Source organism: Semicossyphus pulcher, unplaced genomic scaffold (genome assembly GCF_022749685.1).
Source record: "Semicossyphus pulcher isolate SPU_LCO1_2020_fin unplaced genomic scaffold, fSemPul1.0.p SCAF_10, whole genome shotgun sequence".
Classification (NCBI taxonomy): Eukaryota; Metazoa; Chordata; class Actinopteri; order Labriformes; family Labridae; genus Semicossyphus; species Semicossyphus pulcher.
Window position 1 is genome coordinate 13,832,591 of NW_027211604.1, and position 18,455 is coordinate 13,851,045.

Sequence of the window (18,455 nt, forward strand, 5' to 3'; positions counted from 1 at the left end):
CGGCGGTGTGCATTAGGGGAATGACTGACAGGGGTGGCAATATTTGGTGTGAGTGTGTATTTTTCCTGCGTGCACACACACTTTAGGGTTGTCTATCTTGTGCGTGGGTACAAGGCTGGCAAACACACAAACATGCAGTGAATGAGACGTAAAATGCAGACAAACAGATACGGCGCCGTTCTGTCTGCGTGTGCCTCTCATTCTGGAGGCTGTAAATAGACTGAGCATACACACAGGTGGATACACACAACAGATTGGAATTTTTACGTTGTTCATACACACCTGTCCGTCAGTCCCTATGGTGCCTCCGCAGTCAGTGAGCAGCTCGGACATGTCGTAGTAGCTGCTGAACTCCCACAGACAGGCCTCCAGGTTCAGGTTTCTGTAGAAGCGCAGCGTGCTGTTCCCCCGCAAAGAGCCGCTGAACTGGTAGGGCGCCGTGTCTCCCATGCTCTCAGGGCTGCGCGTCGAGCCGGTGATGAAGCCGTGACCTGTGGTGACCTCGTTGTAGTCGAGCAAGTTGGAGCAGCGGTGGTTTCCGACCCGCGTCCCGTCGGGACTGAGAGTCAGATCAAAGTTCATGAGGGGGCGAGTGGAGATTACCGGAAGCATGCCTGCGAGGCAAAAAGAGACAATGTTAATCTGACTGTGTCCAACTACCTTTGATACATGCAGCGAGGGAAATTATTACTTAAAAAAACTTGGAGGAGAGAAAAAGTTGAGGAAAAAAGGGAAGAAAGTGATGATAAGAAGGCAGGGGAGCACCAGAAAAAGCAAGAAGGAAACCTGGAGGAGGCGAGGCAGCAGAAGGAAACTGATTAAAAATCAAGAAGGGAATGTTAAGTAGCCGCTCGGCTGGCGGCTTCCTACGGCGGGGTTCGATGCAACTTGGCGAGATCTATATTCCGGCTGTCACGCTGCTGAGGATCCTCAGACGTGAATATTACACACACTACATTACACTTGACTTCATCTGCGGTACGAGTCCTGCCTCCAGCTCCTACCTACCATCTATGTGTGGCATGGTGACAGTCACTTTGATGAGGTTGGGGTGTTTGGGGTCGTCAGCTCCAGTGTAGCGTAGCTTGGCGGAGAAAGGCTCAGCGCCGACTGTCCCCATCTTGCGTGGTTGACACATGCCTTAAAATGACAGAAGAGACGAGAGGAGAGGAGACATCGTGAAGGACAGAGTGCAACACTTTGGAGGGGACGAACTGAGCGGCCGCGAGTCTGTCAACAGATGATTAATGATGTAATAAATCCACCGTAAGTTATTTTGTCATACTTGTTTACTGTACTAAACACTTCTAAACATCTGTCTCACTACCTGCGTAAACTATTACCGGGTCAGGTTGTGATTTCCACATTTATATGCCTTCGGACCACCCTGAGAGAGTAACTTGTTGCATTCAGGATGTGTAGGTAGAGCGAGTGCATCATAAGCAGGCAAAAGAACATCTTTATTTTTTCAATTGAGAATAAAAACACAAAATTATTGTTTTCTGGGAGCTGCTGTAAGCAACAGAATAATACATTTGCTTTATTCTGCCATGCATTTTTAATCAAAGAGTTTGCTAGATGCTCCATAAAGGTTCTGTGCTTAAGTACAACTAAGAAATTCTTATGTTAGAGGCTACTTTATGCTACAGAGGAACATATCACGGCTTTTATTCCTCTCAATGGATTTGAGACTTTAAAGTAAAGTGCATATCAAGATTTTAGAAATATATAAATATATTTTACGAATGTATGACCATCTTTTAGTGGTCCAGATAGGAGTACACTGTTGGCGAGTACAGCGATCTATACATTGATCCAATAACATACCTCTTAGCCCTGCTAAAAACACCAGTTTCACAATGGATTAATTATAGCTGCCACCAGCAACTACTGTTTTAGAGCAGTGGAGAAGAAATGGTTTAAGGTCATTTATCACGTGGCAGCAAATAACAGCTAGCTGAGAATGTAAATTAAACCAGAACTAGCAATATATCAACAATTTATCAATGCTTCACACTGCAAAATCCCAACAGTAAAACAAAAGTGTGTACCCTGTTCAAGGCTTCAGGAGTATTACTAGTTCAGGGTAAATAATATAGATATTAACAGCTGTTAAATGATAAGATGGGGCCCCTTTTCGCAGCACTTGGATTCATTTTGACGACATTTATATTTTGATTGTCCCTTTTCTCTGTTTTGTTTTTGCATATTCTCACTTTGGACAGCTTGCATTTAGCAATCCAATGTGGATGATACGTAATGATATGCGTGCTTGTGTGTCCTTGACACATGGTTTAGACTAATTTCTGTTGTTTATTTATAACAACACTCCTCTCTTGGTGTAATGCTTCGTAAACACTCAGGCAGACGGTAGACGGCAGACGGACGACACCTTGTGCAGGCACGGGAAAAGTAAACAAACACTCCGACAGAAAGGCAAGACGGCAAAACGAAACAGGCATGACGAGATGTTGCTATGGTGATCCTAAATAAACTATAATCGACACATTTATTTTGTGTCACCATTCTATGAAAATGTGTTACCATTCTATGTAATTATTGATTACTATTATTGATATTCTATTGCAAACAAAAAAATACTGTTAGATTTCCCTTAAAACGTAAGCTAATTTTTTCATTTACAATATAGTGAAAGTAGAACTGCACTTGGTGTACCCCCTGTTTATCTGCGTCTGAAAAATAGACAACAAAAACAAAAGCGCATATGGTGATGTTAAAATGATATGGTTCTTGTAGTCCATACCGCCCGTGTTTTCTTGTTGCGATAGGGATGTACGTCACATCCGGTTATAATTTCCGTTGTGGAGGACGGCAAAAAGTTAAAACAATTTTAACTTGCACGGCAATGACGTCTACCGTTACTGTTGCCGGCGATCTCTGCAGGCCTCGCTTCATTTTACCGTCCTGCTCTCGTCCACTAAAATGATATCCGGTTTGCCGTCTACAGTCTGCCTGAATCCATGTGAACGTGTGTGCGTGAGTGTACGAGTGCAGGTATGTGTATTATTAGGTTGGGTTTTGAATTTTGTTTGGTTTATATGTCGCGTATGAAAATATGTCAATAAAAATAATATACAAAAAAAAAAATTTATAAATAAGAACCGGAATAAGCACCGGAACCCAATTAGTGCTGGTACAGGCTGGTACAGAAGAGTTTAGTGATAGAAATTGGTATTTAAGGGAAAAGAACTACATTAGAAAGACTGTAGAACTTATAAAATATGCTATCTTGTTATGAATAGAACATAATGGTACATACACTTAAAATGACATTGCAATATAAAATTTTGCCTGACCCTGGCCGACTGCAAAAGTATAGTTCTACTAAATTTTATGCATGAATGCATCTTCAGCAACTATCCAATCACATAATATATAATGGTACTGTATGTAAATTCAGCTTATAATACCTAAATCAAGTAATATTTTGAATGCATCCCTTTACTCTAATGAGGTTTAATGAGGTCGTTTTATATTGTGGTATTGTAACTGTGATTGTATAAATCTTGGCGACCCCTGTGGACAAAGTGGTACCTCTTATCTCCTTGACTTACACTGATGAAAGATCTCATCCTGCTTCCTTTCAACAGTCAAAAGTATCACTCGCTGTGAAACTTTACTTGGGAAAATTAAAATAAAGGCACTTCCAGTCTGCACGCTTTTGATCGCTCCGTCTAACAGACCCGGTGACAGAGATAACAGGCATTAAAAAATAACTCTGTATAAATAATCTTCTTCCTGATGTTCTCGTTTGCTTTTGTAGGTCACACAGAAGCACCAGAATTAAATTCTGCTTCATAACCAGTAAAAAATACTCCTCACAGCACATTTAAGTCACAGATTTGAATCCTTTCTCACCACTTTTACAAGTTAATTCAGATGTCTGAAAACATAATGGGACCAAGAATCTGCATTGTAAATTATTTTGATTCATATGTTCTTTTCTTTGAAAGTGTCTATTGTGCAGCTGTACTGTACAGACGGTACCGATCATTGAGAAGCACTGTTCCTCAGCATTCATGATTCTTGGAGGAAAAAAGCCCTTTTGTTCCTCACTGCTACATGCAGCCAAAACTGTTCATCTCATCCTGCAGAGAACTGGCAACGTAACACAAACGGGTGTTCATTGTTCTGTCCTCACCTTCCTCCTTGTTGATAGTGACAATGGGGCTGCTCAGCTCTAAACCCTCATCCCCGTTAGAATTCACCGCCCTGGCTGCACACTGGACCCTGGAGCCGGCCTGGAAATAGACCGAGTCCAGTGTGATCATCTTAGAGGACGTGAAGAAGGTGTCAAAGTCCACCTCCCTCATGGGACTGGTGACGCCATCTGGGCCAGCTGGGGCACTGATGAGCCAGCGGTAGCGGGTGAGGGTGTTGTTGATGTGCTCGCTGACACAGATCGAGCCCGTCTTGTCGTAGTCGGGGTATTTTGTGTTGCACGCCTGGAGGATGGATAAGGATGTTAGCGGGAGTGGGCGGGTGTATGGGGACAGCAGAGAGAGATAGGAACGATACAGCAGATGCCAGAGGACAAATGGTGAGAGAGGTGCAGAATACAAACTAACGAGTGAGTGTTGCAGAAAAAATCCAGATGTTTCAGTGTGTAATGTTTGTGTATTTAGGGTTTTAAAATGTCTTATTTATAGACGGAAAGATAGAGATAGGGGACCAAGGGGTAAGCTTTGAAGTGCTGCCATGGATATCCTTTAAACCTGTTGACACTGCGCCTCCTGATGCAGCACTCAATATTTCAGTTTTGACAAGACTACTTCATTTCATCTCCCTGGCCACGACACACACGCACCGCACACACTGTCACGCTCACACAGCAGTCACCTGAGAAGCAAATGTCTTAACACATCAGTAAAATCCATTGAAGTGTCTCACTGAATCTGCATTCAAGAGTGGAAGTGAGTCTCCAGTGTGTGAAGGCACGAGGACTGTGGCTCACTAAACGGTGTGATGTGTCTGTTAAGGACAGACCGGCCGACTCCAGAAGGACAGTTTAACTTTGACTGAAGAAAAGTGTGGATCCTGAGGGATAACAATTTTACCCTCTACTCCCAAAGGGTGTGGGTCTGAATCAGGTCCTGCTGCCTCATTAGGGAACAATCCTTTAAGTTTAGAAAAGAGTGAGCGGTTTGTTGGAGCTTATAGCTGCATTAAAATAGGGACTCTGCCTGTTCTGCCATGTATTTATGATCCTAGAATTGGTTTAATAGTCTACTAAGGTTGTTTTGGTCGGTTAGTTTGAGGGCCTGGTATTCATTTTATCATCAGAAGTGGAAGTAGCCCACATTTCTTCATGTACTGTACTTGTGTACAAATATTAGGTGCATGTTCTGAGCCTAGGTATTTTCACTTTAAGGCTATTTATGCTGCTACTTCTTCAACTTGCAGATTAGGACTCAAATAAGCAGTGTTGGCAGTAACGCGTTACAAAGAAATCCGTTAGTGTACTCAGATTACTTTTTTGTTGTAACGAGTAACTCGTTACTTCTGCAAGTCAAGTAATCTGTTTTTTAGTTACTTTAGAAAATCCCAGAAGCACTGTTTCTGTTTCTCTCCTACTTCTTGGCAGGTAGCTGCGTACCAGCAGAAAGTAAAGACAGCCGTGTCAGTGCGCATGCGTAGCTAGCTAACTCAGCTAGCGCGATAGCAAAGAGGACAGCGTTCACTTTGTGGAAATACTCCCATTAGTTTGAATTTTTGGGCAAAAGGGACAAGAACAACATCACGGTGAGATTTAAGTTGTGTCTAGAGGATAAGAGCTCGTCAGCTGTGAAGAGCTCGACTCTTCAAGTTTGAAGAAGCATCTGCAGCTAAACACAGCTCGAGCCTGTGTTGTATTGTTGTCATTGAAACAGCTTGTTAGCATAATAAAGAGCTGTAAAAAGAGTCTTTCATTCCTGTTATTAGGCTGCAGTTACAGAGTATGGGCCGTAAATGAGGCTATGCAATGACGGTAGAGTCAATGCATTACAAGATAGACGTACAGTAGGCTACACGCCGTCCCGACATGTGTAACAAGTTTTAATTTTTGGTAATGAGTTACTTTTCTACTGTATGTAAATAATTACAAACTTAAAATTACATTTTGTGTGAAGGCCTTTTACTTTAATGGAATATTGTGGTATTGTTACTTTAAAGTTAAGGATCAGATTACTTCTTCACCTCTTTTTATCTTCTGTAAAGTCCTGTAAAGCTCAAACACAATCTGACAACCACAAATAGCTTGAGGCCAAAGGCTTACAAAAAAGTCTACAAATGTATCTGTAGTCTGTCAGGGAACAGTTTGCTTTGTGTTCGTCCTATTTTGCTTTTGGTAGAGTGAGCAATTTAATTCACTTCTAAAAAAGGCATCTCTGAAGCCGTTTGTGTCCCTGAATAAGGTCTCAGGTTGACTCACGGTGACACAGATGACGGGGTAGCCAGCTGGCGGGTGGAGGTTGTCTGGTGTCCTGGAGACGTCGTCGTAATGGAGCAGAGACACCACATGTGGCAGGGAGGGGAAGGTGACGTCAGCCATGCTGTTGGTCTCCTCGATGTAGACGATCACTTTAGTTACCTGTTCCAGAAAGAGAGGCTTCAGGCTAATGACGACTAATGACACAGCACTGTTTGTGAATTAGGATGATTAAACTCATCGCAGCAGTTATGGCTTTTCTCTTTTCCCTCCTCTCTCATTTCTCTCTCCCTCTTCTCTTCTGCTTGCTGCGTTTTTTCAAAGATAATCTATTATTTATTGTGATGTTTTCATCGCTCTTTTGGCTGCGACTACAGCAGAGTGCTGCTGTTGTCCGGGGCCAGGGCACACTTGTAAAAGAGCTCTCTGATGTCAGAGGGACTAACCTGGATGAATGTGGGTCAAATCAGAAAAAACAAGAACTTTTTCATCTCATTAACTTTTCATCAAGTTGAACTGTCACTTTGGGTTTTGTGAGATTGCTCTGTGATGGTTAGGAGGAACACGTTTCAGACCTGAGTTTCAGCCACCATGTTTTCATCCGGCTTCAGGTGGAGAGTGAAGGCTTCCCTCATCTCTCTGACTCCATCAAACAGCACCTCCACCTCCACAACGTGTTCCTTATCGCCCTGTTTAAACTCAATGTCTGAGCACACACACACAAACAGATCATCATTAGAACAAGTGCACTGCATTGATGGATGCTATATTTGAAGTATAAAAATACCGAGGTGACATCAAGTTCAAGTTTCCGTCATTTTCGCTGATTTAGTTTTCCTGAATAAAATGGAAAGCCTCACAGGTTCATGTTTTAGTGCTTCACAGGAATATATCACTTAGCTAAAAAGCATTGCAGGTTTCTATTTGCATAGTGCTTAAGGTGGCCCATCTTCTTTGCCAGATAAGTAACAGAGCTTTGCATTGGAAATGTGCTGCACTGAGAAAATACTGTGCAAAATGAGAAATTCAACGCTGTATGATTCAAAACTGCTGGAAAATTGGCACTATTTGAACGGTGGCTAGGCAGGTATGATTTGAATAGACTGAAAGTATTCATATAAATATTTCAAGCCTTGATTAAGCGACGAAGGGTTCACTGCGCTAAAAAGCTGAGTGGATAGAGAGGAAGATTTCGCCCTGCTGACAAAGCATGAAGAATGCTGAAATTCAATTTAAAATTACCTGACCCTCCACTGGACTATTGCAGAAATTACCTTTTCCCATTTGGGATGAAATTAGAAATCAATGACCCTCGCTCAAATAAATCCCCATGCCCACTTTTATTTATTCATAATTCCCCTGAGGAGCCTTGTTTCAAAACCTCTCTTATTACAGCAGCTGCTACCGATGCATAATGGAAATCTATAAGACGGATTTCTGCAGGCCAGTCGGAACAAAGGTAATGAAGTCTTTGACAACTGGTGGTTTTGAGGTTGTGGGAGGACGTTTATCTAACATGCATATTTACTTTTGCAAATCATGCAGCTAATGTGTTAGTGTTTTGGATGCACCTACTGCTTTAAATCAGCCCCAATCAGTAAATAAACTCCTCTAAACCAGGAATCATTTAGAGGAGTTTATCATGGATCATTCTTTTTAAAGGTCATATTGCTTTTCCTGCGCCATATTTCCAAGTGTTTTACTTTTAACCCTGAGAGCTACAAGAGGATGTTTGGAAGATTCACCTTGAGACACGGGGAAGTAGTCCTCTCCTGAAATAGCTGACCCGTCTTTGGTGTGAACACGGACCACTGACACTTTGGATGTGTCACCCACTCGCACCACGGGGATCCTCACAGTTGCGACTGTGCCTGCCTCCTTGGGTTCACTCACACTGAACTTTGTTTCCAAAAACCGGATGATGGGCTCTAAGGGAGAAGAAAGGAAGAAAAACAATGATAACAGGCTCTTCCATTTTTGGCTTAAACCTTTAACGTTCACAGCTAAAATCAGAAGCTAAAAATGCTGCGTTTATGTTTCATATTCATCACTCTAAGCTACTAAACTATTCGCAGAAATAAAAAGCTGGATTAACTACTTTTTATTCCAGTATATATCTCATTCCCGACTTTCCTCTTCCTCCGTCTCCCTCTCTTCATCACACTTACTGTCAGCCGTGTCCTTGATTTTCAGCAGGGTCTCATTCGGAGCTCCCACTGATGCGCCAAACTGTGAGTCGCTCTTCGGGTTCCCTAAGACCAACCGCAGCTCTTCTCCTTCCTCGTACAGCGTGTCATCAACCAGTGACAGGATACAAGGCTTCTCTGTCTCGCCTAGAGTGCACAGCGAGATGGTGATGACGGGACATGTCAGAAAACTTGAGATGAGAAAGAAAAGAATAAATTCTACAAGCTTTTTTACAGCGTATCACACCATATTTATATAACTATTTCTCTCTTTGTTCGGCTCCTGCAGAGTCTCTGGAAGCTGTTTGCACAGATTGTGTATAACAGCGCTGAAAATGAGCGCAGCAGGTAATGTGTGGAACATTAAAACTTGCAAGATAAACCTGCTATGTCTGCGAGGCACTGTTGATTTAGCAGAAAATGTGACAAAAAAAAGTGTTTACTGTTACAAGCTGTATTTGATTAACAAGGTGTCAGCTGTCAGGACTTCTGATACGTCTAGAGAGGAAACAAGCGAGATGTGATTTCTGAAGCACCTGGCAGGAAAGTGATGATAGATGCATCGGTGTTGGGTCGCTCATTAAAGTCAGAGGCCACCTCTGCAGAGCCCTGGCGCGTGTAACAGCGCACAGTGGATTTGTGTCTGATGTCTCCACTGCGGTACACTGTCGCTGTGATCTGGCCATCGCTCTCCTCTCCGGAGTACACGGGCTCCCGGAACTGGACCTTTGGCACTGTCAGGCAGAAAGATGATTCAATCATAAAACATGACAAAGGACTTAAAAGTGTCTCCCTTGATGTCTGGCCTCAGTTTAACCGACTGAAATGATTTGAAAAGCACATCAAATAACGTACGGAAGCTGCCACAACAAGCTGTTGTTGACTAAACATCTGTAAAGAACATTGAGAAGCTAAAAATACAGTTTAAAAAGAAAGCTATATTTAGCAAAGGAGTAAAGACGATCTTTGCATGTTTATATTACGAGTATTTTTTATACTAAAATATCAAACATTCAGTTTTATATTACCAGTAAAGAAAAATCTACCGCCTTGTCACTAGCTGTGCAAGACTGTGCTTTGAGCTAAATGCTAAAGTCAGTAAGCTAACATCCCTGAAGTGACCATGCTAACACACTCAGAAGCTGTGTCCCAATCCAGGGGCTGCAGCCTTCGAAGGCAGCATCATTCGTAGCCTGTGAAGACGCTAGAGCCGAACTGAAATGAGACGGTCTGGTATAGGATGAGAGGATTTCCTGTTTGCGTCACTAGCTGTTCCCACCCTTACCCTTGCGTCACGAAACGCTGCTTCTGTCGCTTAGGAACAGGTAGCTAGTTTGGCTAACTAGCTAGCATAACTAAAGTCAGGTAACTTAACCTATTATTTTAAAAATAACTTGTTTCAAGGGTTTATATTTAAAAGTGTTTTTCTCGGCTGTGCAAGAGTCCGCCATCTCGTTTGAATTGTTGCGCAATGAATCTTGGGATACGACATCCTTCATTTGTTGTCCTCATCTGAAGGAGCCTTCGAATAGGGACAGCCTTCGATGCGCCGCTGTGATGCAATCGTGATTCATACACGGCCTTCAAATGATGCAGCCCCTGGATTTGGACCCAGCTAGAGCCTTAGTTTAGCCTCCTAGCATGCTAACATCTGCTCATTAGCACAACAGAAAGTACAGCCAAGACTAGGGGTAAGTCTTACATTTTAAAGCACCAACATGTTCATCTCCTTAGCAGCATGTGTATTCTTTTTTTTAAACTAAATTTTATGTCAATTTGTCTAACAACTGTAAAGACATTTGCTACAAGCAGAAAAAAATGCAAGTGTAGCTAGAGGAATGTCATTAGTATGGATATTACTTGTGAAAAATGAGGGTGGACATTTTTTAAAAACCAAATCACTTACAGTCTGACACAGAGTCGTTGATGAAGACCGTAGCCTTCCCGGGTTCTCCCAGGATGCCGTTCACTGGCATACGTAGGACCAGCTCGAAGCTCTCTGGTCCCTCCAGCTCTGGTTGTCCCAGGTCGTCCAGGATGGTGACCCTGAACGTCTGCATGCTGACGCCAGGGGCAAAGTCCAGGTTACGGCTGATGCCCACGTAGTCAACGCCGGCTGAAGGAGCGGGATAAAGTGTCTCAAAACGACATTCCAAAGACAGTATTTCCAATCAACCACAAGCAGCAATACAGGATTCGGAGCCTACCTTCTGCAGAGACGGGCTCGGCTTTTCGGGAGCGGACGGTGACGGTGCCGATCTTGGACAGATCAGTTCCTGTCCTCCATACTTTGACCTCCACGTGGCCATCACTCTCATCCACGTGATACTCAACCTCGCCAAAGTAAAACACTGGGACTGGAAAGCAAAGACAGCAAAGATTATTCAAACGAAATGGGCTTTATTTGTTTATTCTTTTATAATGTTTGCCTGCATTACTCTGTTGTGCCAACTTTTGCAGTCGTACCCTTGTTGTTTATTGATGCAGTTTTACTTTGAAATCCTGCCTTTCTTTCCAGACTGTTTTACATATTAACCTTCAGAGCTTTTATTGATGAGTGCACATTTTGGCACAGTTTATTCAGCCTTGTTAGTTCTCTTGTTTGTTGTCTCATGCTGATTAAAAACTCAACATTAAAGTGCTGATTGACACTTTAGACAAATGGCTTTTAACCTCAAGTGACCCACCTTTGAAGCTGGGTTCATACTTGCAACTCGTCTACTTGTCTTCTCCTCTTATGTGTGCACCTGTGGTAACATTAGACCTGTCAGCAGCCACCCGCGGTCTGACATGATTCAATTGTAAAGCCAGCAGCCGGACACAGAGGTCAAACAGCGACGGCCCATTAGTCTTAAGTTAAACTGCAGGGGGGGCGCGACCTCTCAACTTCTGCTGGCCTCCCGTCCAACCTCATTGTTGCCGTTCGTCTGACAGAAATCAGTACTTTCAACAACAAAAGGACGCGGTTAGCTAGAAAAACAACACCCATGTGTGTTTATGTGTGTGAATGTGGCATAGTGAGATGGTGAGAGGGAGAGAAAGAGGCCCCCTAGACTGCTCAAAGGCTTGTTTGAACTGGCATTGTTTCCTGAGGCAGCAAAGTGGAGGCAGCCCAATGTGTATTTGACAGCTTCATCTCTCACGAACCCCCCTGTCAAGTCCAAAAAAACTGAAGAAATAAAAGTTCCGTCTCTGTTTTAAGTGTCTTGCTCCGCTTCTTTCTTATATTCTGGCATGTAATCCAAAAATAGCAGCCGTATTATCATTTTATTTTACTGTCATGATCAAAAACCTCAGCAGTCCAGAGATATTTTTTCCCCTGAATTCTTCTTTATATATACTTTCATATTTTATTTATATACTTTAACTGGGCCAGATAACAAAAGCTAAGAATAGCGCACATAACGAAGGGAATGAAAAAATTACCGCGGTTATATTTTGACTCTTATTTTCGCAAAATAAGTGATAGCCGAGGGCAACGATATCCACAAAATCTCACACATCAAGAGCAGGCTGTGTCCTCTCTCTCAACCTAAACATCCGCTTTCTCAATGCATCTATCAGTCTTTTCCTCCTACACAGTCTGCCTCACCTCACAGATGAAGCGCAGGTTTATAATGCAAATGAGAGTTTTGCACAATAGCAGAGTAAACCAGAAATCACAGATTGTGTAGGAGGGAAAACAGATGGTTAAAAACATCAGACCAAATACTCTGCTAACAGTCTGGGAGCTTTTTTGGGATGATGATTATTGTGTTGAAACATGTCACATATCTGTAAACACTATGTTTCTAATCTGGCACACATTCCTTTTTTTTGCTCAAAGACACGTCCGCTCGAGTGCTAATATAAACGTCTGCGTTCACACACGTCCCGGCTGCGCCCGGGGGGACGAAAAATTCTCGACACGAGAGCGATGAGTGACGAGTGAAAACTGCATCCTCTCTCTCCCCCTCTGGGTCCACGCCTGCGGTTTAGCGCTCTGAAGTGTGTGTGAGGGCCCAGGCAGGTGTAAAACACAAATTGTGATAATTATTATGTGTGGGTGTCTGTAGCCATTTGTGTGTCACTGCGCCTTTAAATGTAGTTTATAGAGCATTCTCAGCTGTCCTCTGAAGGAGGGCCTCTGCTTCGGGAAGGAGGTGACTTACTAGATTTAAGAAAACTGTCTGTAAACTAAGGTCAGGAATCGCAGGGTAACTCAAGAGACAATACTCAATATGATGCACGATAATATCACGATAGAGCGATTCTGCGATAATTGATATATTGCAGACAATCATTTAATGATACATCACAAAATCTGATAACTGAAGAACACAAAATGCCCCAACAAAGGTAAAGCGCAATTTGGTGTCAGTTTCAGAGTTTGACACAAACTGAGATGAAACAATGCACGTGTGTTTTCAGTCTGTGAATTAAATTATAGAACAACTGTAAAAACAAATCAGGACTTTGGGTTTTAAAGTGGCTGGTGCATGTCACCGCTGTCTGACATTATCCCGCTGTCTTCTTCTTCTTCTTCTTCTTTTTTTAAACCAAATCACTTACAGTCGGACACAGAGTCGTTGATGAAGACCGTAGCCTTCCCGGGTTCTCCCAGGATGCCGTTCGCTGGCATACGTAGGACCAGCTCAAAGCTCTCCGGTCCCTCCAGCTCTGGTTGCCCCAGGTCGTCCAGGATTATCCTGCTGTCAACTTCTTCTATGGCCAATTAATTTTTCAGTTCACGTTACACTCATTCATGTCATAAGCGCCACCACGAGGAGTAATGAAGTACTGACATGGTGAGTCAAAATCCTGTCAAATTGTGTCACACGAGTCAGGACGACGATATATCGCTGTATCAATATTTTGTCCAAACACTACTGTAAACATTACCTACGTTTTAAACTTCCCATTAGTGCTTAGGGTTAAAATTTTGTTCTTTAGGGAGTTGAAAATAGTTCTGCCTCACACGTCATGCTGATTTTTTCTGATTTCTCTCTCATCTCTGCTCTTTAATGTGCAAATTTAGACAGTTTAACCTCTTAAAACTATTCAAATGAAACATCAGTCATTTCACGATCGATTGATTTAGTTATGCAACCTGTCAGAGGGAGTCTGCGGGTAAACACTGCTTCAATATTAAGAGTAACAAGACAAAAAAAAAGAAGCTTGGGAACCAAACCCTGAGATATGGTAAAATACATTTTTTGTGTTATTTCTGGGCTTAATGAAGTGATTTTTCCTGTTTCACGCTTTTATGCAAATTGTTCACTTTTCAAATATGTTTTCCTTTTGTCTCTGCAGCTGACAGGAGGGAAAATTACAGGAAAAAAGGAAGGAATTAGGAGTAATGGCGTGTCACAGTTAGATGCTTGATACATTATGACCACTCACAGGTGAAGTGAATAACATTGATTATATTGTTGCAGTGCCACCTGTCAATGGGTGGTATATGTTCGACAGCAAGTGAACACTTTGTCCTCTTAGTTGACGTGTTGCAAGCAGGAAAAATGGGCAAGCGTAAAGATGTGAGCGACTTTTTCAAGGTCTAAATTGTGATGGCTCGATGACTGGGGTCAGAGCGTCTCCAAAAGTGCAGCTCTTGTGCAGTGATCAGGGCCGACCAAAAGTGGCCCAAGGAAGGAAAACCAATAAACCTTTGGATGGCTGGGTGCGTGTGCGTCGCTAATCCAGGGAAGACATGGCACCAGGATGCATTATGGGAAGAAGGCAAGCTGGTGGAGGCAGTGTGATGCTTTGGGTAATGTTCTGCTGGGAAACCTTGGGTCCTGTCCTTCATGTGGATGTTACTTTGACACGTACCACCTACCTAAACATTGTTGCAGACCAAGTACACCCCTTCATGGAAACAGTATTCCCTAATGGCAGTGGCCTCTTCCAGCAGGATAATGCACCCTGCCGCGTTCAAAAATGGTTCATGAATGGTTTGAGGAACACGACGACGAGTTCAAGATGTTGACTTGGCGTCCAAATTCCACAGAGCATCTGTGGGAAGTGCTGGACAGTCCAACTTAGAGGACTTGTAAGTAAGAAAGGATCTGCTGCTAACGTGTTGGAGCCAGATACCTCAGCACACCTTCAGAGGTCTAGTGGAGTCCATGCCTCGACGGGTCAGCGCTGTTTTGTTGGCAAAAGGGGGACCTACACAATATTAGGCAGGTGGTCGTAATGTTATGGCTGATATTTGAATTTGCATTAATGTGGTTGATGAATGGAAAGAGTTTCCACATAATGACAACAAATGAAACTAACTTCCTGCAGCTCTAAGCCTGCAGAAAGTTACCTCCTGAAGTGGAAAAAATACCCTGAGCGCAGGGCGAGCAAATCTGCTCCCTCTGCAGTGTGACCGACAGTAAGGCTGCCCCAATATTGAAATGAAGGACTGGGGTTTCCAAGAAATCCTCTGAGCTAATCTACAATTCTACAAACTCAGCTGTGGCCGTATGCACCCGCCTGAGAGTCGTCCCTCCTCGGCAGGGAACAAGGAGATGACAACACTCACTTTGAGTCAGAGTGCGCAGCCATGCGGAGCCCGACACTCAGGGAGACAGGTACTGTAGAGTTTAATCTGATAAAGCACTAAATCTAGCAGACACCCCTGGGTCCTGTTTTTTTTCAGCTAAAGTGAGAGAAAGTGTGTGTGTGTGTGTGAGAGAGGGAGAGATGGAAGGAGAGCGGCAGACTGAACTTGACTTTGACCTGGGGGAAGGAAAAATGAGGCGAGGGGGAACGCTCGCACGCTCACAAGTGCTTTTCTCAACACTTATTTTTGATGCTTTTGAGGTCTAACTTTACAAACGCACATAAACACACGCGCACAAAAGACACACAGCTAAATACACACACACGGCGCATCGATGCTCTTGTTTCCTTATTTTGCTTGCCGAGTTGAGTTGCTGCGATTGTGCAGTAGGGTGCAGTTTGACTGTCTGGGTGCAGGTATTAGAGCTCTGTCAGAAGGTGCGTTATCCTCTGGGAGGCTAAAAATGACACATCATCTCTCGCCGGAGTTGGGCCTTCACAAACACATTTCCATTCCTTTGAACTCGGCAGCACGACTGAAGTCTTCTGACAATTTACGAACAATCAGACAGTGTGTCATGTTTCTTGTTAACTAGCCCCCAGATGCCTCCACACATACACACGCACACACTGATTCAGTTTGGCACACTTGTTCGGATGCCTAAATGAGTTCTCAGTTGTAAGATGTCATTGTTTTATTTATCCCAGTCTGCCATGAGCGTGACGAGTCCTCTCTGACACTAGTACAAATAATTTATGACAAAATGAAAGACCTATTAAAAAGTGTGAGTGAAAGAAGTCTTAATTTTCCTTACATGGCTCACACGCTAGAAAAAATAGTGTTTCAGGCTGAGGAACACGGTGTTGATGAAGACTAAAACTTGTCACAGTTTGAACCGATACACCTGTCAAAATAAAGCTTTTAATATAAATCGTCTCATTGTTCTCAGAGTTCCTGAATAACATTTTTTCCCCTTCTTCCTGTTTCTTTTTTTTGCACTGAAGCCATTTATGAGATTCTTTGTCACTTTAAAAAGTGGAAAGAGAAGTGATGATGAAAAACAGAGCGGGAGCACCATCCTTATTCAATTGGACGGGTCAATTACATCGTATTTTTGTATTTGATTATTCTTCAACTGAAAATATTGGCGCCCACTTTGGTACTCAAACTCTTCAAGGACTTTACTTACCAGACACAAGGTCATTTTGTATTGTTAGTTAGACTCCAGATGGGTGGCTAAGTTTTTCAGCCTCTATAAAGGGAGTAGACAGTAGTTCAGTCTGGCGGGACTCCGCTTTGGGACCGGCGGAGGATGGCCGGCTCAAATCCTAATTTGGTATGGACCAAACATGGAATTTGGGCTGGTGGCTGGAGAGGTTCAAGCTCCCTTCCCTGGGCGCTGTCAAGGTGTCCTTGAGCAAGGTCCATGTGTAGCCCCCTCACTCTGACATCTCTCTATTGATGCCTGTCCATAGGGTCCTGTTAGTGCGTGTGTGTATTTCGGGCCTTTGTGTGTGTAACATGTTTTTAAAAAAAGACTGAAAAGATCCCTCGGGGATTAAAATAGTATCTCTTCTTTTTCTTCTTCTGCAATGAGAGCCAAAGTACAACTCCTCTCGGTGTGTGATGTCATATCTCTTGTAAGCTACTGGATGCCTACATTTCCCTCGGGATCAATAAAGTGCCACCTACTAACCTACCTACCTACCTCCCTAAAGTGTATATAAGGACAGAAAATAGGTCCTTTACACCACCTTGATGATGTAAAGTCATCTCCACTGGTACATTGCTGGTACAATAATTTGCAGCATGGCATTTAGCAATAACACTTTAGCAGAGATTTACAGTATCTGGTAAAGGGAATAGTAAATGAATGCAGACTAGTGAGACAGCAGGTCTGTAAATGAGGAACAGGTATTCCCCAGCAGGCTTGTCCTCCCCCGGGTAAACCTCGGCACATTTCTCTCCCCTCCAGAAGAGGGAAGTACTTCGTACATATATTGTTTCAACAGAATGAAAGTAAAGCAGGGACATGTGTGACAATATCATCCCGCTGGATTCCTTTGCGACTGTAATTAAAACCTTCCTGAACGACAGCGAGACGTGAGTCTGATTCCATCTGTCTGCGGCGGGTGCAGGTTAGAAGTCAGAGTGTTTCTGGCATTCTTATCCTACATGCATCAACACTCTGTTACTGTGTAAACAAGCTTAATTAAGAGAACTTCTGTGAAATAAAGGCTGACAATTCAAAACAACAATTTACACCCACACGCTGTGTTTACACGCTTGTAGGTGTCCATTTGCATGTGTCTTTTCAATTTAAATCCCTTCACAAACACATAAGAAAACAAATGTAATCCTCGCCTTTGGAAAGAGAAAGTAGGTGCGTGTCTTACTGTCATCCATGTCTGCCAGGATGTTGACTTTGCTGGTCGGGTAGTGAATTCCCAGACGTCCCCCGACAGGCAGCGACAGAGTGACGTTGAAGCTCTCCTCTCCCTCGTACAGGGAGTCGTCGATGACCACCACCCGGCAGTGCTTCTCCCTCTCGCCCTTATCGAAGCGGAGGATGCTGCCATGCTCCTCCGGACGGGAGATGTAGTCCGAGTAGGACAGGACGGTGGTGGGAATGGTCCCTGAAGCTGAACCTTTGGAGGAAGTGTCATTAGAAGAGGTGAAAATAAGATTTAAGACCTTAAAATCCTGAAATCGAGATGAATTTAAAAATATTTCCTGATGATATGTGAACATTTTTTAGAGTGCTTTGTGGATCCACTCTTCCATTACAGTTCAGGCTGTTGATAAAGCCATTATGGATGAGAAAGTTTGACCTTTAATTACATCCACCCGTCACGTGAGTCAGCCGATTATGTTTAATGCCAGAACACAAAGGGAGCAGACCACCCCCACAGGTTTTCTCTCAATCAAACCTGCAGTGGAGCAACTACAGCCTTTTGACATTTAACAATAGTGCCTTCATTAGGATAATCAATGCATGTATTTTGCCTTCATGTTTTATATAAATTTATTCCATGACATTTAGCTGCATGAGGAGAAAATACTGGTGGAAATCTGTAACTTTTAATGCAAAAAAGATGGACAACATCCCTAAAAGTGAAGCCAAACCCTCTCTATCGCCCCCTGCTGACTGGCTGCAGTATAGCTCATAAAGCCCGCCTCCTCCATGTTAACAGATGGGACATGAGTCAAACTATAAAATCTAAATACATGGCAAATACATGTTTCTCAAACATGGTTTCTGTCATTATAGTTAGTTCTTATCATGCTGATTTACGTCCAAGTGTTA

General features: G+C 43.1%; 1 protein-coding gene across 1 annotated transcript in view; it reads right to left on the reverse strand.

Moving 5' to 3' along the window:
- Positions 1–18,455, reverse strand: part of frem2a (FRAS1 related extracellular matrix 2a) — a 72,594-nt gene that overhangs the window by 4,721 nt on the left and 49,418 nt on the right. Inside the window, exons 8-18 of the mRNA XM_069672062.1 lie at positions 17,545–17,796; positions 10,824–10,973; positions 10,523–10,732; positions 9,153–9,350; positions 8,599–8,763; positions 8,176–8,358; positions 7,006–7,136; positions 6,434–6,592; positions 4,163–4,466; positions 1,009–1,140; positions 283–614 (exon numbers count right to left, since the gene is read on the reverse strand). Of these exons, the coding sequence (XP_069528163.1) occupies positions 283–614; positions 1,009–1,140; positions 4,163–4,466; positions 6,434–6,592; positions 7,006–7,136; positions 8,176–8,358; positions 8,599–8,763; positions 9,153–9,350; positions 10,523–10,732; positions 10,824–10,973; positions 17,545–17,796 (2,216 nt within the window). The remainder of the gene's footprint in view (positions 1–282; positions 615–1,008; positions 1,141–4,162; positions 4,467–6,433; positions 6,593–7,005; positions 7,137–8,175; positions 8,359–8,598; positions 8,764–9,152; positions 9,351–10,522; positions 10,733–10,823; positions 10,974–17,544; positions 17,797–18,455) is intronic.